This window comes from Microcebus murinus, chromosome 6, assembly GCF_040939455.1.
Source record: "Microcebus murinus isolate Inina chromosome 6, M.murinus_Inina_mat1.0, whole genome shotgun sequence".
NCBI classification, from domain to species: domain Eukaryota; kingdom Metazoa; phylum Chordata; class Mammalia; order Primates; family Cheirogaleidae; genus Microcebus; species Microcebus murinus.
In genome coordinates, this window is record NC_134109.1 from 45,481,329 (window position 1) to 45,504,049 (window position 22,721).

The following is a 22,721-nucleotide window of genomic DNA, read 5'->3' on the forward strand; positions in this document are numbered from 1 at the left end:
AACCCCTGCCCCCCCGCCTGAGGAACTCAAACTCAGAGGCGACCGCTCTGCCCCAGAGGTCCCGGGATGCCCTCAGGAGGCAGGGCTCCTATGCAGCTGGAGGCTGCGACGGTTGGGGCCTGGGGTCGCCCCTCGGCCGGAGCCACAAGGGGAGGCCTGTGCGTGGCAGTCATGGGACACACTCACCTCAGCGTCTTCTTTGCACTGTGGAAGGGAAGGGAACTCCAGCTTCACGTCCTCCATGGTCCCGGCCCGCAGGCTGGTGGGTGGGGTGGGAAGATGTTATCCCGCCGGCTCGACCCTCGGGCTGGCAGTGGCGGTAAAAGGAAGGAGGGCCGGTGGAGCAGAGGGTTGACAAACGGGCGCCGGGCTTACAACTAACACACGCAGACTAGAGGGTCCCAGAGACCCCAGTGGCGGCGACGGCGACAGGGGGGAAGAGGAGGGCTGGGAGTCTTACACCCGGCCGCCATGCCGCTGCCGTCTCCTCCCCCTGAGTCTCCGCGCCCCCCAGGCAGCCCAGGATCCGGCACAAGCACGAGCCTTACAACCGTCTCCCCTCCTTCTTCCCACCCCCTTCACCCACGCCGCCCCAGCCAATCCCAGCCCACGCTCGCCTTCGGCCCGCCCTCCGCCGCCGCCAGGTGTCAGCGCGCCGCCGCCCTGCTCCGCCCCTTCACGAGAGCGCAGACGCGGGGGGCGGGGCCTCGGAGGCGCCTCGGCCGGAGCTCGCCCGGAGAGGAGGAGGAGGGGCTGCGTTGGGGGTGAACCAGGAAAGGGCCTGGGAAAGGCAGCTCCGCGCTTTCCAGAGAGGATGTAGATCCTTTTAGTCCGAGAACAAACGGGCAAAACACCTTACCCGCCAGAAACTGGCATCCGAAAAGAAAGCTGTAGTTTCTCCCCTCTCAGAATTCTGCGCGATGTGTGGTGAGGTTATAACCAAAAGAGTAATAAATGAAGAGTTCTGTTTAAAATCACGTTGTGCTACACATAAAATAACAGTTCAGTACTTTAAAAATTCTTAAAGATATTTTAAGAATACTGGGAAATATGACAACTAAATTTAGATTAACTAGAAAATCCCAAGAAAAAATTTCAAAAGTCATCAGATGAGAAACTAATACCTCACTCTCAATAAATTGTAGCCGATACCATAAGGTGTCTCACGTTAATTGAGTTTATTAATATTTCTACATAATATTACACTACGTGGCTTTCCGTGTCTTTTAAAGGGAGTTAATACTACATTGTTAATAAAAGTTAGGAATAGACTCTCTGGGCCTAGAAAGAAAACTATTACCCTTTTTTGTTTTTAAACAGATGAGGAAACTCAAGCTTAGGAATGTAAGAACCCACACTGAAAAGGTTTGTACACCAAACTGATTTTTTAAAGTACTAACGGCGTAAAAGTAAAAGGCAAGATGGTCACCCATTAAATGCAAATTACAATGGATAAAAGTGAAAGGATCACATATCTGATTTAGACCTACCCCTACATTCTTTTTCATATTGTCATATTACACAATGCATTGCCCACACATAGAACTGTTTTAATAATATTAGATGGTCAACTTAAGTGCTGCATTTTCTCTAAAACTATTTTGTTTTTCACCTTTTAAAATTACAAAAAAGCGCATTAATTACTCTAGTAAGTTTTTAATTTGAAGAATGATTGTGTAATTAACCAGTTCATATATTTTTGGTTCTTTAGGTTTATAAAACTGAAGTTGAGTGTTTTTTAACAGTGCCTTTAATAAAATAATCTTAATTGATGCCCAATGATGATTCCCTTACATAATTTGTTAAAGCTATTTTTGCCACATCACATGAGAAAGAATTGTGTATAGGTAACAGATATTTTGTTTTGAAAATTTCTGACATTAACATCCCCTATATCATACACCGTTAGCCAGGTACCTATATAGTTTGTGTATGAGCTTGGGAAATAATAAATCTCCTGAAATTGTAGTATATGCAAAATTGTGTTGTGAGAATTTTTTCTGGAAGAGGGTCCAGACATCAACATTCTCCAAAGGGACCTATTATCTCACATAAATCAAGAAAACCGAGTCATATTTATGAGTAAATATTACTTTTTAAAATAATCTAGAAAAAGTTATGGATGTGCATGTATCTTTTCCAATTAGCTATCAAATCATGTAGTAACAGTTAAGAATATAAAAATAGTTTCTGGAAGGAAGAATATATATAGACATACCCAACGCATCTGTGTTATGTATAACAAGATGATTTTATGAACACTAGTGTGTGTACTATTTTAAAATAAAATCCAAAAACCTATCTAAATACAACTTCATCTGGGTCATCAAATAGTTTACTTATTGAAGAACCTAGAGGACCATAGTAAATGTACTCTTAGAAAAGACAAGAATATATGTAGGAGAACTGAATCAAACAGATTTTATTCAACTTTTTAGGATGAGGAAAACAAATGATATAAAATAAGTCATAAGAAATGATTTCTTATACTACCATCTCAAACCATTTTCAATGTTTTACAAAATGCTCACACAGCAAATACGAAAAGCTTCAACACACTCTTCTTTTGTAACTTCTGCTGCAATAAATGCAACATTAACAAATATACAAATTTCTTCTGTACCAATCTTAAGAGTTGAATTACTGAATTACTAATTTTTATGTTACTCATACATATTTTTATTCATACACTTTTAATGAGATCAATGCCAATACATACATTATTTTCTTTAACTTTATTTTTACAGTAAGCCAATCAATGTCTGTCATGCAGCCATCAAAAACCTTACAGTAAATTACACAGGTTTGTAGTCCAATTTAGACTCTAGTTTCTTAGAATCAGCCACTTTTCTGACTGCTTTCATGAAGTCTTCCTGTACTACAAAATCATGATCAGCACGAATCGCAAACATACCTATGGAGAATAAAACAACATGATTGCTAAATATCACATGTGAATGATATGTTCATTATAAGAAAACAAAATAATATAATTCTATGGAGTAAATGTGAAGAAGCCTAGATTTACTTCTGAGCCAGCAGTTCTAATTTGTTAAAAACCACTCTTTGTTCAATTAATTCCCATAGCTATGATGACTATTTTCATATGAGACAATTACCTGAATATTTTAAATATGGCTTCATAGTCCTTATAGCTAATGGTCACTCTTAATAAAAACAAAAATCAAAAACCAAAGGAAATGAAAACTATCAATAACACATACACATTTTAAGTGGTAGTTTTTTAACACTATAGGCAGCAATTCCTTAGAAAAAGGAAGCACATTTATGGGAAAAACAAAAGACCTCCAGTAAGTTTGAAAGCTGTTCTTTGTTAATAATCAAAGGCTTAGAGAATAGGAAATTGTAGAAAGACAACAGTGGGCTTTAACAAAAATCAGAGCCATTATTCATGTATTAAAATTTACCTTATTTATGTATGAATTAATATTTTTATGAGATTCATATTCAAGTATCACAACTCAATTTTTTCTTTAAAATTTTTGACAAGTTACTTGTCAACTACTATTTGACAAAGGGATAAAAGGTGTTTGAAGTTTTTTCTTTTTAACATTAGCTATGTCATGGATATAGGTCCCAGATTTTGAGACAATCCTAATTCATGGTAAACCTAAGATGGAAAAGTATCACTACCTATAATAATAATATTACACAAATTCTAATATTTCCATTGAGGATCTGCTTGTACTGAATCTTCACTTACATAAAATGAGGGAGTTGGAATAGAAGATTTCAAGGGTTACTTCCTATACTTCCTTTCTAGATTTTTATATAAGGAAACCTTCTATGCTGTCCCAGAAGTCAGGTGAGTGGAAATGACTGATTTTTTAACAATGAAATTTCAAAACTTGTTTAGAAAGCTACAGCTAAACTAGGTAAATTATTTTTGTAAACCTTGTGTGTGTGACTATTTCCAAATCACTGTTTATTGAAGGTGTAAATCTGCAAAAGAGGTGCACTCTAATCCAAAAAGGAAGACAATGTCAGTACCTGAATACAAAGGGCAACCATAGTTGAATCAAGTGTATTTTAACTTACAGAAAGATATGTTAACAAAAAAGAGTTGAAGTCTAATACAAAGAAAACCAAACAAGAATTTCAGTATGTCTCCAGATGTGAATATCCCACCCAGTTAAAAAGCTAAAATTTTAATCCACACAGAAGTTATAGCTCTTTATTGGAAATAAGATAATTTTTTAAAATATGTGGGCAAAAAAGGATATCATAATATGATTATCATCAGTCTTTAAGATCACAGCACTGCTTTTGTTTGGATTTCAATTTCACAAAAGCAATCTTCTGATAACAATATGGTCTGGTTTTGATTTTGGAAAGAGCATGACATAAATTACTCCAAGTAGTTCAAGCTATATGGCAAGTTTATGTTTTAATAGTTTTGTTTATCAATAAGCCTCTGTGAGCATGATTTACCCTGATTTGTAATGACAGAGTCTCTAGATCTGCAGATCTTTTTGACATGGACACGGAGTCAGTGTACCCATGAAAAGACTCCTATTGAGAGACCACGCCTAAGCAGCCTCTTTAAACATTATCTATTGAATTTACAGGAAATGTTAGAATAAGGCTAAACATGATATGAAAAGAGGAAATCACTTATTGTAATACTTAAAAAAAACTACATCCTATGAAGTAACTATAAAAACTACTATAAAAATTTATTTTTTTAATTTTAAGATTCTGTATGGAAGAAAAAAAAGCTAAACAACTCTAGGTAAGGTATTAAAGCTACTTGGTACCAGAATAAAAATAGTATCACACAATTTTTACATACAATGCAGATGTAAAAAAAAATTAATATCACACAGCAAAAAAAAAAAAAATGAGTTTCACACAATCCATGGAAAGAACTGTATTTAGAAACTACTGCATTTTACACAAATTGCATGATCACATAATTCATTTGAAATCCATTTTTCAAAGTTTATTGCTCACTAACTAGTATCAGAAAACATACACTTTCCATTTGCAGCAGACACCTCTAGTGCTGGCCCATTCTAATTCCAGCCACAGGTAGACAGTTGTGTACAGACTCAGGCTTACTTCGGGGGCCAGTGTTCTATCACATGCTTGCCAATCTACATTCTGCCCTAAAGTATCCAGAACTGCAAAGGAGTTAACACCACCAAGGCAAATCTTATCCAATGGGAGATGAGTGCTAATAAATAAATGCTCCAGTCTCCTATCTTTCCACTGCGTAATCTTGGAAGGCACTCTGTATATTTCTCTGAGGTCTCTTCAAAATCTAACCCCTCTTGCCTATAGCAGGTATCTCAATGGTACACCCTTGTATCAGCTTTCCCTCTTTCCATCTCTCTTGTCCTGTTTTCCCCTGCTTCCCAGATCAATTCCCACAAAAATAGAATACAACCAAATCCTTGCAAGGCCCAGGTTCTGCTTTTAGACAAAAACAGTTTAAGCAAATTTAAAAAATTAAAATCAATAATAAAATTGTACTTTAAATCCTTACCTGCTTCAGTACAAACATTTCTTAGGTCTGCTCCATTAAAGCCATCAGAAAGCTTCACAATCGCTTCATAATCTGTTTAGAAAAAAATAAAAAAATAAATACTGAAAATCAGTAAAAAAATTAGACCTTATCTTGCTTTATGCCCACATGGAAACTTTATTTTTTTTATTTTTTATTTTTTTTTTGAGACAGAGTCTCACTTTGTTGTCCAGGCTAGAGTGAATGCCGTGTCGTCAGCCTAGCTCACAGCAACCTCAAACTCCTGGGCTTGAGTGATCCTTCTGCCTCAGCCTCCCGAGTAGCTGGGACTACAGGCATGCGCCACCATGCCCAGCTAATTTTTTATATATATATCAGTTGGCCAATTAATTTCTTTCTATTTATAGTAGAGACGGGGTCTCGCTTTTGCTCAGGCTGGTTTTGAACTCCTGACCTTGAGCAATCCGCCCGCCTCGGCCTCCCAAGAGCTAGGATTACAGGCGTGAGCCACAGCGCCCGGCCCACATGGAAACTTTAAACTGAAGAGCTTGCTTTGAATTTGATTGGCTAGGCATCACCTCTGTTAACGTTCCACAATATTAACAAGCCAAAACTAAGACTTCTGTTAAGTAAACCAGCACCAAGCAGAAAGAGACACACCTCTGATATTTTAAAATCAGAAAATATCATCAAGATCTTTAAGCATCTTAACCTATTTTTACCTAGTGAAACAGCTATGCACATGTGAATTTCAGATACCTGTCAAGCTATGACTCTTATTAAAACTGTAACCAAATCTTTAATTTCAATAAACCTATAACATTCAAAACCAATTATAACAATGGAATTTATTTTAATCATATAAGCCAAATGTAAAATATACCAAAAAGGTAATCAGCAATAATTTTATCACATGTAATTTTGAAATGCTACAGTAGGCACTGGCTAGCTTTTCTGGTTTCTGTGCAAGCTTCAAGTGGTAAAGTATCATCAGATCTATGAAAACAGCAATAGACAAGTGATCTCTCTACCCACCCACATGATAGGCACGAATTGAAGAGCTGCAGATTTAAGGTAGTAGTCATGGATTAGATACAGAATAGGAAGAGAAATAAGAAAGCATAGGCTACTACAGTGTGAATAACTCTCATGATATACTCTTTGTCAGGCAATATAGGGTATATCATCACTATTTGAAATCATATTCATTAATTAGCTTTTACTCAGGTTCAAGTTCAGTGTGAGCTTCCTGAAAACAACAATTCCCAAGGCTATCACAGTATCTGGCACCTAGCAGGACCTCATATTTGTGGAAGAAAACTATAAAGTAATATCCTTTGTTCAGTTTAGTTTTTCAAGTTTCAACCTCTTTCATAAGAGCAATGAGACAGTGGGAGACAATAATCAACTTTTTTTTTTGAGACAGAGTCTCTCTCTGTCGCTTGGGCTAGAGTGCCAAGGTGTCAGTCTACCTCACAGCAACCTCAAACTCCTGGGCTCAAGCTATCCTCCTGCCTCAGTCTCCCAAGTAGCTGGGACTACAGATCTGAGCCTCCACACCCAGCTAATTTTTTCTATTTTTAGTAGAGACAGGGTCTCACTCTTGCTCAGGGCTCAGGCTGGTCTCAAACTCCTGAGCTCAAGTGATCTTCCTGCCTTGGCCTCCCAGAGCGCTAAGATTATAGGCATGAGCCACCTCGTCAGGCCAATAATCAACTATTTGTAATTATCTTGAACCATTAACTTCTAAAGGGTTTTTAAAGCTGCCTGGCAATTATACTAGATTATCCTAGTCCAGGGGTCAGTAAACCTTTTATATAAAAGGCCAGATGGTAAATATTTTATGCTTTGAAGGCCATATGTTCCCAGTCAAAAATGTTCAACTGTGCTGTTGTGGTGGAAAAGCAGCCATAGACAATAAATACATAAATGGGCATGGCTGGGTTACAACAAGTTTTGTTTACAAAAACAGAAGATTGGGAGAATTTGGCTCACAAGCCATGGTTTGCTGGCCTCTACTCTAGGTCCAGTCTCTCCATTTCCACAGATAACTATTTTATACCTCCTTCTCTCTCATTTCTCTAACAATACTTCCCTATCTTCACTCTGAACCTGCATTCAATTTTACTGATAAAATAGAAGCATTAAAAGAACACTTATACAAGTTCTTACACTATCTGAGAAGTTGTCATCATTAGCATCTATATATCCCGTCTTTCCTCCATTCTCATAAAATCAAAGTATGCATATAGCAGTATACAGACAGGGCCAGCCCCTCTTCAGGGAAAGGGCATTAACAATTTCTCTCTCTCCTACATTATTCCCAGCAGGATAAAAAAAATATGTGTTGTAAATTTTCTTGAAGAAAACTCTGTCAAATCCTCTTGTCTCGGCCGGGTGTGGTGGCTCACGCCTGTAATCCTAGCTCTCTGGGAGGCCGAGGAGGGCGGATTGCTCAAGGTCAGGAGTTCAAAACCAGCCTGAGCAAGAGCGAGACCCCGTCTCTACTATAAATAGAAAGAAATTGGCCAACTAACATATATAGAAAAAATTAGCTGGGCATGGTGGCGTGTGCCTGTAGTCCCAGCTACTCGGAGGCTGAGGCAGGAGGATCGCTTGAGCCCAGGAGTTTGAGGTTGCTGTGAGCTAGGCTGACGCCATGGCACTCACTCTAGCCTGGGCAACAAAGTGAGACTGTCTCAAAAAAAAAAAAATCCTCTTGTCTCCATTTCCTTTACATTTTTTCTCTGTACCTTCTGCAGAACTCCTTAAAAGAAATGTATAAACTCAATGCCTCTCCTCCCAGTCTCTCTGAAACACATGTGAAATAGGCTTTTTGCCTCACCACTCCAAAGAAATTACTTTTGACAAGGTTACCAATGACCTCCACAGAGTTAAATAGAAAAGTCTACTCTTGGAACTCTTTTTATCTAACCTATTGATAGCATTTGACATGGAAGACCCTCCTTAAGAAACTTTCTTCATTTATCTTCCAGGATATAGTCAACTCTTGGTTTTACCCCTACCTCTGTGACTGTAACTTCAGACTGCTTTAATGTTTCCTCATCTCGGCTTCTCAATGTTTGAATTACTTATTTTGGTAAGTTTTTGGCACTGTATTTATTGACTATTTAAATTAACAATTTCCAACTGATTTTAAGCAAAGTATAACCAAAATTTGGAGGACTTGTTACAAAAAAATTCAGTATGTTCGAATTATGTAAACTCAGTCTTTGACTCTCTTCTCTTGACTATCCACATTTACTCACTTGGAAATCTCATCTAATTGCAAGATTTTAAAAACCATTTTTATGCTGATTATTTTCTACATTTATATCTCCCAGCATAGACTGTCCCAAAGGACTACAGATACATATTGAATTACCAATCAACATCTTTACATGGGTATTTAATTGTTATCTCCAATTTAATATATCCAAAACCAAATTCCTTATTCTCCCCTTAAAATCTAACCTTTCTAGTTGTCTCAATTTTAATTGATGGCAACTCCATCTTTCCAGTTGCTTGGGCCAAAAATCTAAGTCTTCCTTGGTTTGTCCCTTTAGTTCACACCCCACATCCAATTGATTAGCAAGTCCTGTACCTCTCTCTACTTTCAAAATATATCCAGAATCTCATTATTTTAAAAGAATTTGTCAGTTATTCCTCAATAAAGCTGGGGTGGGAGGAGAGACTTTGCTACCACCTTTAACCATGTTACCATCACCTTTTCCTTGGATTAATGAAACAATCTCCTAGCTGATTCTCCTGCTTCTATCCTTGTCCCTCTACATTTAAATCTCAGTATGTACCCAGAAGAATCTTAAGTAAATTCTGAAATATTTAGATAAAATGATATGATGCCTGGGATTTTCTTTTTAAAAATCTAGAGAAAATGTAAGAGGAGGTAGATGAAACAAGATTGGGCAAAAATTCATAATCACTAAAGCAGGATGGTCATCAGTAAAAAGTATCTGAATATTCCTTCATATATTGTTTTGATTGTTCCTAAATGTACACATTAAAAACTAAAATTAAATTAAAAAGCCAAAAAATCAAACCTTCAAATTAATCTAAACATATATCATACTAATAACTACACAGAAATAAAAATTAATATAAGTAAATTTTTAGGACATGGTACTCCGTACAATCTTTTTTTTTTTTTTTTTGAGACAGAGTCTCGCTTTGTTGCCCAGGTTAGAGTGAGTGCTGTGGCATCAGCCTAGCTCACAGCAACCTCAAACTCCTGACTCAAGCAATCCTGCTGCCTCAGCCTCCCAAGTAGCTGGGACTACAGGCATTCGCCACCATGCCCGGCTAATTTTTTGTATATATTAGTTGGCCAATTAATTTCTTTCTATTTATAGTAGAAACGGGGTCTCGCTCTTGCTCAGGCTGGTTTCGAACTCCTGACCTCGAGCAATCTGCCCGCCCCGGCCTCCCAGAGAGCTAGGATTATAGGCGTGAGCCACCGCGCCCGGCCTTTGTACAATCTTTTAAAAAATAATATAATTATTGAAGCTGGGGGACAAGTACATGGGGGTCAGAAGTTCATTATACTTTTATCTCTTCTTTTATGTGTTTCTAATTTTCTACAATAAAAAGTTAAAGATATCAAAAAGTAGGATCATGTCATTCCTCTGCTCATCATGCTCCAATGGCATCAATATCACTAAAAGTTAAAGCCCAAGTTCTTACACCGTGACCTCTGTAATGTTTTACACAATCTGGTCCCCATTACCTCTATGACTTCATCTGCTACTATTGTTCCACTTACTCTACCACAGACACCTTGGTCTCTTTTCTGTTCCTCGAATGTGCCAGGGACATACCTGCTTCAGGGCCTTCTAACTTGCTGCTCCCTCATGCATGAAATGATCTTGCCCCAATATCCATGTCTAGTTCTTTCACCTTTTCAGGTCACTGCTTAAAAATCACCTTCTTGGTAAGGACTTCCCTGTGGTTACCCTCTCATTTAAAAATGTACATACTCATGCCCACTGTTGGCAATTCCTAATCCCCGTTTCTTGCTTTATTTTTCTCTGTAGTACTTATTACCATTTAATATACTTTAATTTTACTTACTTCATCTGTCATTTCTAATAAGAAAGTAAGTTCTCTAATGGCAGCAATTTGTCTATTTCATCCACACCTGTGTCCCTAGCCCTTACAACAGTTTCTAGCATACAGCAGATGCCCAATAAATATTGGCTGAATTTAAAACTGCTATGTTTGCTGAATTTAAAACCAGATTCAGTAGACCATCAGCAATATCCAACAGTTTTGCTTCATTTACCAAATGTAAATACATATAAAATAGGTTACTTCCTTACCTATTTCACCATGTTTTGTAATGGGACCTGCATGGATTTTCAATATGTCTAATCTTGCTTGTTCATTTGGCAAATCAATATCTGAAAATAAAACATTATTTTATTGTCCAATTTTGTTTTATTTTTAAGTAAAGTAGGGGGTGGGGAGACATGTGAAAAGAGAAATGGGGACACAGAAAAAGGGTATAGATAGCAGACAAAGAACCTTAACTCACGTATTTTTCTATCTAATCTTCCTGGACGCAGCAAAGCAGGATCCAGTGTATCTGGTCTGTTTGTAGCCATGATCATTTTAACTCTATGTAGAGTATCAAATCCATCCATTTGATTCAGTAACTACAAATATTAAAAATCCATAGATACACTTTTACAAAACATTCTAACCATTAAAAAATAGCACACACCTTTTATTAAGAAACGAAGAAATAAAAGCAAGAAGCACCTGCCTTTTATATGCCTAACATTGTGAAATTTTTGCCTACAGATAGATATGTGACCTTCAGAAGAGTCATTTGACGGAATTCTACTTTTCTCTCTCCTTAATATAAAGGGATATACTTTACATCCTCAAAGTTCCAAGCTAGATTATATACCTTTTTATAGCTATGTATGTACCTTTTAATAGCTACTAAGTAATTCTAATAAATCTGAGGGCTTCCATCACATTTAGAATTACAAAACTCAATTCTGTGGATCTGATTTCCAACGCCCAAAATATTTTTCATAGAATTATTTTTTAAAACAAAAAGAATAAAATCCAATGTATGAAGTGCTTATGATATGTCAGACAACATTTACATTAGAATAAATGGATATAAAGATTTTTCTACATGGCTGGGTGCAGTGGCTCATGCCTGTAATCCTAGGACTCTGGGAGGCCGAGGTGGGAGGATTGCTTGAAGTCTGGAGTTCAAGACAGGCCTGAGTAAGATCGAGATCCTCACTCTACTAAAAATAGAAAAATTAGCCTGGAACTACTAAAAATAGAAAAAATTAGCTGGGCATGGTGGTACTCTCCGTTAGTCCCAGCTACTCCAGAGGCTGAGGCAGTAGGTAGGCTTGCTTGAGCCCAGGAGTTTGAGGTTGCTGTGAGCCAGGCTAACACCATGGCCTGGGCAACAGAGTGAGACTCTGTCTCCAAAAAAAAAAAAAAAAAAGGAATTTTTCTACAAATTTGATAATATACCTATAAAATATCTTTTTAAATAATTATACTATACCTAGAAATACTAAAAGACATCAAGTATATTCCCTTCAATTCCTCAAATTTTCTTGAATAAATGGTGAAAAACCTTACTGCATTCAACAAACTCTCTAAAATGTAGCTAACCTGACTAAAATATAGTGTGTGTGTTAGTTGATGACATATCAGTTACATGAATAAAACTAATATTTATGTTGTTTTAAAACACCTCAATTTAAGGTTTCTAAGAGACTTTACAAATCTAACTTTAAAATACTATTTATCTTTTGAATAATAAAACAAAAGATCATATTCATAATATAAGAAGTTAATATACAATTTAAATATCTGAATGGCTGGTTGTCTCAAAAGACACAGAATAGTATAGATGTACATCAAATGGAATTTTGTACATACCCTTATTTTCTAGCAGCCATTTTCTTACTAGAGATTGTGGTATAGAAACATGTTCATTCCTGTCAACATTCTCAAATTTCACATTTAATTCTTCACTTAAAATATTATACCTATTTTGACCTTCAAATATGCAATGTTCAGTTCTTCATTTAATAAAACACTGGTTTCTTCATAAACCCTCTTTACCAAATATTACCTCCATTAAAGTTCTCTGAATCTCTCTGTCAGCTGAAGTACCCTCAGAAAACCGACGACCACCTAAAAGTAGATTTGGAAATTTACATGTATTACTCTTTTCCTCTATAACTACTATTAAAAAAAAAAAAAACCAGAATGTAATAGTGTCTGTGGTTAAAAATACTAAAATGAAAATAGTAAAAATTATACTGACAAAATTAGAATTGATTTTGGTGTAACACTTCTCATTTTGTTAATGCCAAAGCTTATTAGAATTAACTAAATTTTCTAAGAATCCTTTAAAAGTAACATCCAATTCATTGTGCTATCTACCTTATACATGTCACAATTACAGTTTAAGAGAAAAATTTTTAGATTTTTAAAAAATTTCCTAATACTTTCAAAAACAAATTTTAAGATATGTTATTCTTACCAATAGCATCTATTTCATCCATAAAAATGATGCACGGTTGATGGTCCCTGGCATAATTAAACATTTCTCTGATCAAACGAGCACTTTCACCAATGTACTTGTCTACAATAGAACTAGATACAACCTGAGAAAAAACATTAAGGTAAATATAACACAATTCAAATAAAATTTAATTTCAACAATCATAAAAGAATCATTCTTTTACCTTTAAGAAATTACAGTCCAGCTGGCTAGCAACAGCTCGTGCCAAGAGTGTTTTTCCTGTACCTAGGGATGACAAAAGAAGTCCTAATTAGATGGAAAAGTAAAACAAAATTTCAAAAGCCTTTTAAGAATGTAATTCTTTGACTAGTAAATTCTCCAACATGAAAGCTAAATCCTAAATACTATTTTCTTATTTTTTTGGTAAGCCAGTCAAATTTAGTAGTGGGGGGTTGTATACCAACTTTAGTGACCGTAATGTTAATAAGCCCTAATGACCTACTACCACTGGACAAGCCCTACATAGAATTTTCATTTAAAATTCTAAAGCACTTCTACTCTCAATATTAAAATTTTAAATTTTATTTAAAATATCGCTTGTTATTTTACTTTTTAAAATTTATCTTATTTTTTAAAGATGGGGTCTTGCTATGTTGCCCAGGCTGGTCCCAAACTCCTGGCTTCAAGAGATCCTCCTGCCTTAGCCTCCCAGGTAGCTGAGATTTACAGGCTCAAGCCACTGCACCTGGCTAGAATTTATTTTAATTGACAAAAAATAAATGTGTACATTTATAGGGTAAAATGAATGTTATAATACATGTATATATTGTAGAATGATTAAATCAGGCTGATTAACATGTCCATCACCTCACATACTTATCATTACTTTGTGGTGAGAACATTTAAAATCTACTTTTAGTAATTCTGAAATATCTAATACATTATTAATTATAGACACCATGCTGTGCAATAAATCACTAGATTATTCACACACAATAAATCACTTATTCCCCCTGTCAAAGTGAACTTTGTACCCTTTGACTAATATCGCCCCTCTCCCATTCCCCACCACAACCATTCCCACCCCCCAGCTTCTGGTAACCACTATTCTACTCTAGGTTTCAATGAGTTCAACTTTTTTGAATTCTACATGTAAGTGAGATTATACAGTATTTGTCCTTCTGTGCCTGGCTTATTTCACTTAGCATAATATCTTCTAAATTCATCCAATTTGTTATCACAAATTACAAAATTTAATTTATTTTTAAAAGCCAAATAGCATTACATTGTGTATATGTACATTGTCTTTATCCATTCATCCACTGATCTTTAGGTTGTTTTCATATATTAGCTATAGTGAATAATGCTACAATAATCATAGGAGTGCAGATATCTCTTTGAAATGCTGATTTCAATTCCTTTGGATACATACTCAGAAGTCGGATTGCTGGATCATATGGTAATTCTGTTTCTAGTTTTTTGAGGACCTGCCATATTTTCTTCTAAAATGGCTATACTAATTTAAATCCCCACTAACAGTGTACAAGGAAGGGTTCCCTTTTCCCCACATCCTTGCCAACACTTATCTTTCATCTTTTTGATAGTAGCTATTCTAACAGATGTGAGGTGATATTTCACTCCCTTGTAATTTTATTTTAGTCACACTGAATACAGAACTTTAAAAATATATCAAACCCTACTTAACAGCATGGACTATGACAGAAAATTCTGTTACAAAAATAGTATTCCATAAAAAGCAATTAATTCAGCTGGCAACTCAAGCAATTGTACATGTGCTTTTCCTAACAACTGTCTTATTCAATATCAGCATAAGTACTTTATATGTATTTTCCATTTTATCACACAAAGTATTATCCAATGATAAAAATTTAATAAAATAATTTTATTGTTTCACCAAGGACATTTTAAAGTGAAAGTGGCCTTTTTTTTTTTTTTACACTAAAAGTATGTGGCAGTCAAGAACACAGTGACTACTAGCACTGTTTTATGCCACTGACAACTGAGTCATGCTATGGTGCAAACAGTTTTACCCACATTGCTTTGCACCATCAGCACAGATGCCAGCTCAGTGAAAGAGCCAAATACCCTTGTGGTATTATGAAAGTAATTTTGACCTTGAAGATTCAATGAAAGCATGTCAGGAACACCACATTTTGAGGACTACTGCACTACAATCATGGGCCTGTTAAGATATATATACCATGAGGTACAAATACACTAAGCACGCCCAAGGTAATAGTAGACATACATCTCCTATCCCATTTTTACTCTGAATGGAGTAGAAGTTGGTAGTTCCCACATTAAATTTCCATCTTATATTTTTATGCCTTCATTCATTCATTTCGTTTCAACTGAAATCCATTCATTCCAATAGGTAGGGTAGAAATAATTCAATACCAACCTGGTGGTCCATATAACAAACAGCCTTTTGGAGGTATTATTCCTACACGCTGGAATAATTCTGGATTTGTAAGAGGTAATTCTATTACCTAGAAAAGAAGTTCCAAGTTTCTTAAAAAGTTCGTAAAGACTTTTCATGTACTTTCACATAGCTTAAGTCAAATATCAACATAGGTGTACACATAATTCATAATAGATCCAGACTTCCATGCTATGTAAAACCACTTATATTAAAGATTTTTCTTTAGGTAGATTTGAGATCTAAAACTAAAAAATTATGGCCAGGAGCAGTGGTTCATGCCTGTAAGCCTAGCACCTTGGGAGGCCAAGGAGGGAGGATCACTTGAGGCCAGGAGTTCGAGACCAGCTTGAGAAAAATGAGACCCCATCTCTACAAAATATTTAAAAAATTAGCCAGGTGTAGTGGTGCACATCTGTATTCCCAGGTACTCAGGAGGCTGAGGTGGGAGGATCACTTGAGCCCAGTGAGCTATGACAACACCTCGGCACCCTGGCCCAAGCAACAAAGTAAGACTCTGTCTCAAAAAAAAAAAAAAAAAAAAAAAAAACCTAAAAAATTTTAAGTAACATTTATTTTAACAAACTACACACTTGGTTAGGGTGGTTACACAAGTGTACAATTTTTCAAAACATATTTAAATTGCATACTTATAATATGCGCATTGGATATAAATTATACCAATGAAAATTACACTATAAAATAGTCAATTAAAAAAACTCAAGAGCTATACTAGTTTCATTTGAGACTATAACACAAAATAATTATAAAATGTGGAATGGATTTAGATAAATTATAACTGTTACTAAGAGAAAAGGTATACAAAATTTTCATCTGTTGGCATTTTGCCAGAGTAGCCTCAAAAGAACAATATTTTCTGTTCTCAATGTTCTATCAAGACTGATTTAAGGAAAGAAAAGGGAAAAGTAGAAAAATTGAGGATCTGATAGTCCAATTTATTCTCAGTACCAATAACTTGAGGGATAAATTTCTATTGAATAGTTGTGTTCATAAGGTATGATTGAGATAAGCCAGAAGTGTGAGAAATCAATATTTTAAAGTATCTGCAGACAGAAAAGGGTACTGGCATATCTGTGTGTGTGATTCTTTCTGCTTCTATGGTTGATGTAGGCAACCACTGTAGAAGGCAAGTTTTCACAGTTCTATGAAGCACCTGTACTTCTTTTGTTGTCTTTTCATTAAATATAAAGTATGAATAGGCTTTTATTTACACTTAGGCCAGTGCTTCCACAGGTATTATATTAATAAAATAAAAATTTCACAAATTTTATAATCACAGAAATATTTGTTTAAATGCCAATTCCTGGGCCCACACCCAATCTACTTCATCAAAACCATTCAGAGAGCCTAGTAATCTGTATTTTTAAGTGTTCCAGAAAAATTAATATGCTGAAGCCTGAGTTTTAGGGCTTAAATCAGAGATGTAAGATATTCCAACTATTCCCATTTATTCCTAAGTATTTCCAGCCTAAATTAGAAGAAATTCAACAGGACAATGTAATTTGCTTTACAATAATAGTAAAGAAGGTATCTGTGCTGGGAAACAAGGCAATTCTGATTTGATTCTTCACCTAAAAGCTTAAAAGATTTAAAGCACTCCTAAAGCCAGCAGCAAACAGCTTTACCAAAATAAAATATTTAAGGCACAGGTAACTTACTTTACTGATAAGGGTAGGAAGCTAAATATTAATGGGGTTATGGGAAAAACTACATCACAAAAGTTATCCAAATGTGCTCTGACCCAAGTAATCTATTATGATAATCCAAACCACAAATAGCAAGGGTATCAGATTATATCAATTATTCTTAGATTTTGCCCCCTTCTTTGGCACAAAAAGAGCAGGATTTTTCTAATACCAATTAATCTCCAAATTAACAAACACTAATAATTTTCATAGCCAGAAACTCAGTGCTATTCTTCCCTTAGCAAGAATATTAAATGCATAATATTCAGTAACTACTATTTGGACAGAAAGTAATTTTTCATTCTGTTTCTCCTTCCAGGCATCGTATAACGGTACTGTTTATGAGGAAAAAAAGCACACAATACCAACCTCTCTTAATTCCCGAATCTGTTCTGATAGTCCTCCAATCTCAGAATAAGAAACATTCCCAGGGTCCTCATGAGACATGTTGTAAACCAGTGGATCCACCTCTCTTGGCAAATATCTGGAATGAAAAGGTACGTATTTTCTTTCAAGAGATATATTTTCTCTCAGCCTACAAAGTATAAATATAAATGACTTGCTTATGCAAGCGATTTATAAAGACGTGTTTAAATTAATTAGAAACTAGTTAAAATGGAAAAGTGTCAAAATGTCAATGATCTCAAGAATATGTTTTGGATAAAACCCTCCCTCTGTGAAGATAAAAGGTAAACTAATTAGAATAAGAAACTCACCTCATGATAGTTAGCGTAGTCATGTCCAAAGCAACTCTTGTTCCTGGCTTTAGCTTACTTTTGTCAAGCTAGTTTTGTAAAACAAAAGATATTATATAAAATTTAAAAAGGGGAATAACTCTCTAACAAAAGCTTAATATTTAGAAGTCAAATACTCATGTTTACCCCTCAGAGACAACACAAATATCAGATTATAAACTCCATGCTAATAGGATGGTTATAAAGGTAGTAAAGTTATTTCCGTCTGCCACTTAAAAGAATTCCCTTTTGTGTAATCTCAGTGTGAAATGTGAAATCATTAATACACAAACTTTGAGCCTTGTTTTTGAAGAAGGAATGGGCTTTGGTATTTTACTTTCAAAGGCTCACTATTTAATATAGTGTTGCTCGTTGTTTTGATTCAAGCTCTGTAGTACATTGACGTTGGGAATTGATACCAAAGCATTCATGGAAAAATGCTCAGTGAACATTGGGAAGAAAGGCAGAACATTTTAAAGGTGTGCTCATTAGATTTATTTTGAAAACTACAACTTTTGGGAAGAATGTATGTTACACGACTGTAGGAGATTAGGGGGAAATGCATTGTTTACCCTTAGAGACGTTTATTAAAATGCTTTAAAAAACACAAAAACCAAAAAACTCCCCAAACTCCAGCAACTCATGCCTTTGCTACATGCCAGACACTACGCTAATCAAATTACACACTAAGTTGAATCATGCTAAGCAAATTACATACTAAGTTGAATCATGCTAAATAATTTATTGTCATATCTAAGCCTGGTAACTTATTTGGCTAGAATTGGATAGAATCTTCCCAAAGGATTCACTACACCCTCAGAATGTTACTTTTCAAAGATAAAGTTACTTTTTGATAGTTTAAAAAACTGCTTGCCAATATCATTTCAAAATCACATGAACATTATTGACCACTTTCCACAGGATACAAACAACTCCAAATTCCAAATTTAGGATTTAGTGCCAATTAAAAATGAAGTGAAAGGAGGTAAAACACTAGGTTTAATATAATGGATTAAGGTAAAAAAAAAACTGCCAATAAGTGAAATTACTTAGAAAAAGAGAAAGAGAGATCAACATGAAGCTATTTCAACATTTACACCTATAGGAATACAAGTTGAATATTCCTAATCCAAAAATATGAAATCCAAAATGTACCAAAATCTGAAACTTTTTGAACACCAACACGACACTCAAAGGAAATGTTCATTGGGGCACCTTGAATTTTGGATTTTTGTTTTTCTTGTTTCTGTTTTGTAAAGACAAGGTCTCACTGTGCTCAGGCTGGTGTTGAACCCCTGAGCTCCAGCTACGCTCCCTCCTCAGCCTCCCAGAGAGCTAGGATTACAGGTGTGACTCACGGCACCCAGCCAGAATTTTGGTTTTGGATCGAGGATACTTTAAAATATTGATTTCTCACACTTCTGGCTTATCTCAATCATACCTTATGAACACAACTATTCAATAGAAATTTATCCCTCAAGTTATTGGTACTGAGAATAAATTGGACTATCAGATCCTCAATTTTTCTACTTTTCCCTTTTCTTTCCTTAAATCAGTCTTGATAGAACATTGAGAACAGAAAATATTGTTCTTTTGAGGCTACTCTGGCAAAATGCCAACAGATGAAAATTTTGTATACCTTTTCTCTTAGTAACAGTTATAATTTATCTAAATCCATTCCACATTTTATAATTATTGCAAATATTGCAAATATTCCAAAATCTGAAAAAAGCCAAAATCTGAAAGATTTTTGGCCCAATCATTTTGTATACAAGATACTTAACCTATATATATACTTTTTGGTGTTTCTCATATTTTCCAGCTTTCAAATATTCTCTTGCCCTCAGATAATCATGAAATGTCTCAGAAATGGCAATTTTACTTTTTTTTCTAACCTAACAGAATAGATATGAACAAGAAATGCCAATTTTAGCATTGAGAGAGCCCCAGAAGAACATAAAAATTCCTTGTCAGATTAGGCACCTGATATTTTGACTTGGAAAATGTCAACCACTTACACACTAGGCAAAATCCTAAGATTAGATTTAGTCTTTAGTTTCTAGGTTAAATTCCACTCTACAGCTATGTTATATTGATGTTTTAAAATGTGAACCTAAATTAACAAATACTCTGAGAAAGCTCTTCCAATGAATTTATAAGAATATTCTACCTAAAGATACTTCTTAAAGAATAGTATATAAATTGGTTTCAGACACTACTGAATGATTTGAGGCCTTTTTGGGGGGCATTTTTAATAACTATAATATGAAATTTAGAGTTATTTCAATTTGCCTAGTCTAACCTAAGTGACGTCATACAAAATTAACTTAGGCCATAGTACAATTTATGAGTAACATTTTTGAATGTTTAAATATAAACACAGGTAAATGATAGCGTCTAACATCTTTAAGTTCTCCGACAAAAAGACATTAGAATAAAATGATCTAAAGCTGGGCACAGTGGCTGACACCTGTAATGCCAACACTGTGGAAAGCAGAGGAGGGAGGATAGCTTGAAACCAAGAGTTTGAGACAGCCTGGGCAACATAGTGATATTTCATCTCTACAAAAAATTTAAAAATTAGCCAGGCATGGTAGTGCATGTCTGTTGTTCCAGCTACTTGGGAGGCTGAGGCTGATCATTTGATCACAGGAGTTCAAGGTTTCAGTGAGCTATAATCACACCTCTGTACTCAAGCCTGGACAAAGGAATGAGATCCTGTCTCTAAAAAATAAGTAAGTTGATCTATTTTCCAGTTCTAAAAATACGTGGATTTCTAAGTGGGTAAATCTGACTTATCTGCAATGCAATATAGTAGAAAGTAGGGAATACAAGGAGTCAAAGTCCATGGTTTGAATTAGCTGCATCTGAACAAACCACACTTGGGAAATATAGGCATAATGCACTAATTCTGATACCTCAAGAATTAGACATGATAACTTACATGAGAACTCTTTTGTCAATTATAAAGCACTATACAAATGTAAAGTATTACCTGTCTACGACAACCCACAACATATCTTGGTCCATTTGTAGCTTTCACAATGACTATAAAAAAAAAAATTAAAAACACATATTGAAAAATTGAAAGTAAAAAACAAATATATCCACATCAATGGATGGTTTTATTTTCTTTCTTTCCCCTAAAAAGACAATAGTTGAAAGAAAATCTGATCTATGCAAAAATACCATTTCCCTGCTTTATTGTTATTAATAGACTAACAAGCATTTCAAAAGTTGAAATCTAATTCACTTACATTTTTCTTCAGTTAATTGCTTAAGCACTTCACCCACAATCTAAGGAAGAAAAATAGGCATTACTTTTTGTAAACAGCTAAAACAACAGAGCAAATTACCATAACCCCCTACATCCCAAATTCCATTACCTACCTGCCCAACACTTTGTAGGGCTTTCAGATCATTTTCAGACTTTTCGTACTGCTTGGTAAGTTCTTTTAATTGTTCCCTTACTGGAATAATATAATTTGAACATTTTTAGTGAAAGAATAATCTTAGTGCATCTAATTGGCTATGTCTCATTTAAGTTTAGTTAAATCTATTTCACTTTACCTAAGTTTCACATCTACCATATCAAACCACAAAAGAAATAATGCTGTTTGTAATGAGCAGGCGACAAGTTTAAAAACAAAATGTTACAGAGACAGCACTATGTTTTCATTTTCTTGATATGCAATACTTACTTTTTTTTGGCATTTTTAAGCTACATTCTTAAAAGATACTGACACCCTGACACTTCCGAATTTGCGACTACAAATCATAATGAAAAACAGTGAGTTAGACCCTTCTTCACCCACCCACCTGAATTACTGTTTTTCTACCCTAAATAAAATCAACAAATGCAGTTCTCCACAGAATCATATGGTATAGTCTTCCTTCATTTAATTAAACCACTAAGGCTTTTCAATGAAGGTGCCTTGAAAAAACGGTACGTCCTCAGGAGATAAAGGAAACTTGTATGCCTGACACAGTACAACACGAAACACTAGGAAACACAAGAAGGCTTATTATGACAACTGGACCCCTTCTCTCCTAAGCTCCGCGTCCGTCTTTCAACTCCACGAACAAGCCAACTCCTTGAGTCTCATCTCTTGCTTGAGATTCCTCGACTCAAGTGTCTTCCCCTCTCCGGGTCCCGCGACTCTACCAACACCGCTCCCCTTGCACCCCAACCTGGGAAACGTCCCCGGCCCACTTCTTCCCATTCTTCTTTTAGTCCTTTCCCACTCCATCTCAGAACCGCAGATGTTCTCTCTGTCACCGGGACTGGACTGGGTCATTTCCACACCCGAAGGGGTGCCGCTCCCCAAGCTCAGGGCCGGATGACAAAGCGCCTTGTCTCTGGACCAAGGCCTGCCCATCTCTGAGGCTCTGTTGCCGGGCTCGACCTAAGGCTTCCACTTTGTAAGAGGCAGAAGCCAGTCCAGGCAAGAGATTATGAGGAAAGAAAGGTGCACTCACACTCCTTAAGACGGCCGTCGATCTCCTTGTGCTCCAGTAGCTTCTTGCGGTAGTCCTGAAGCGCCTTATCTCTAGGGTCCGCCATGATGAGAAGCCGTCGCTCATAGGGGATGCCGGGAAAGGCCATGGCCGTCCAGGCGGGGGAAGGGGCGGGGCGAGGGCGGAGAGCCTGCCCGGAGGCGTGGGTTCATGGAGAACCCCGCCCCTTCCGGTTGGCCCCTCCTTCGTACTCCCCTTCACCTCTGTGTCTCGGTTCACGTAGGCTGGCCGCATGCACCGAAGGAGTCCTCCGCCCACACCGTCCCCTACAGGCCAAGCTGGGTATAGCGGGGCGCGGTTATTCCGG

At 36.2% G+C, this 22,721-nt stretch overlaps 2 protein-coding genes across 2 annotated transcripts in view; both read right to left on the bottom strand.

Annotated features, from left to right (window-relative positions):
• Positions 1–586, bottom strand: part of STYX (serine/threonine/tyrosine interacting protein) — a 38,047-nt gene extending 37,461 nt beyond the window's left edge. Inside the window, exon 1 of the mRNA XM_012758021.3 lies at positions 187–586. Within this exon, the coding sequence (XP_012613475.1) occupies positions 187–243 (57 nt within the window). The 5' untranslated portion in view covers positions 244–586. The remainder of the gene's footprint in view (positions 1–186) is intronic.
• Positions 587–2,396: 1,810 nt separating this feature from the next.
• PSMC6 (proteasome 26S subunit, ATPase 6) lies at positions 2,397–22,530 on the bottom strand. Its single transcript, XM_012757952.3, has 14 exons — positions 22,376–22,530; positions 21,287–21,366; positions 21,154–21,193; positions 20,892–20,944; positions 17,879–17,946; positions 17,532–17,646; positions 15,439–15,526; positions 13,240–13,301; positions 13,035–13,158; positions 12,621–12,682; positions 11,040–11,160; positions 10,825–10,905; positions 5,510–5,581; positions 2,397–2,914 (listed from the first exon to the last, which is right to left on the bottom strand). The coding sequence occupies exons 1-14, from the start codon at positions 22,500–22,502 to the stop codon at positions 2,796–2,798; spliced, it is 1,212 nt and encodes a 403-aa protein (XP_012613406.1). The 5' UTR covers positions 22,503–22,530; the 3' UTR covers positions 2,397–2,795.
• Positions 22,531–22,721: the final 191 nt, after the last annotated feature.

Excerpts from the sequence above, each read along its gene's own strand:
- PSMC6 (XM_012757952.3), bottom strand. The coding sequence starts at position 22,502 with ATGGCCTTTCCCGGCATCCCCTATGAGCGACGGCTTCTCATCATGGCG. Across the intron at positions 17,947-20,891 it reads TTGTGGGTTGTCGTAGACAG|CTTGACAAAAGTAAGCTAAA; the intron begins GTAATACTTTAC and ends TTACAAAACTAG. Across the intron at positions 11,161-12,620 it reads TTCAGAGAACTTTAATGGAG|TTACTGAATCAAATGGATGG; the intron begins GTAATATTTGGT and ends TAATATTTGTAG.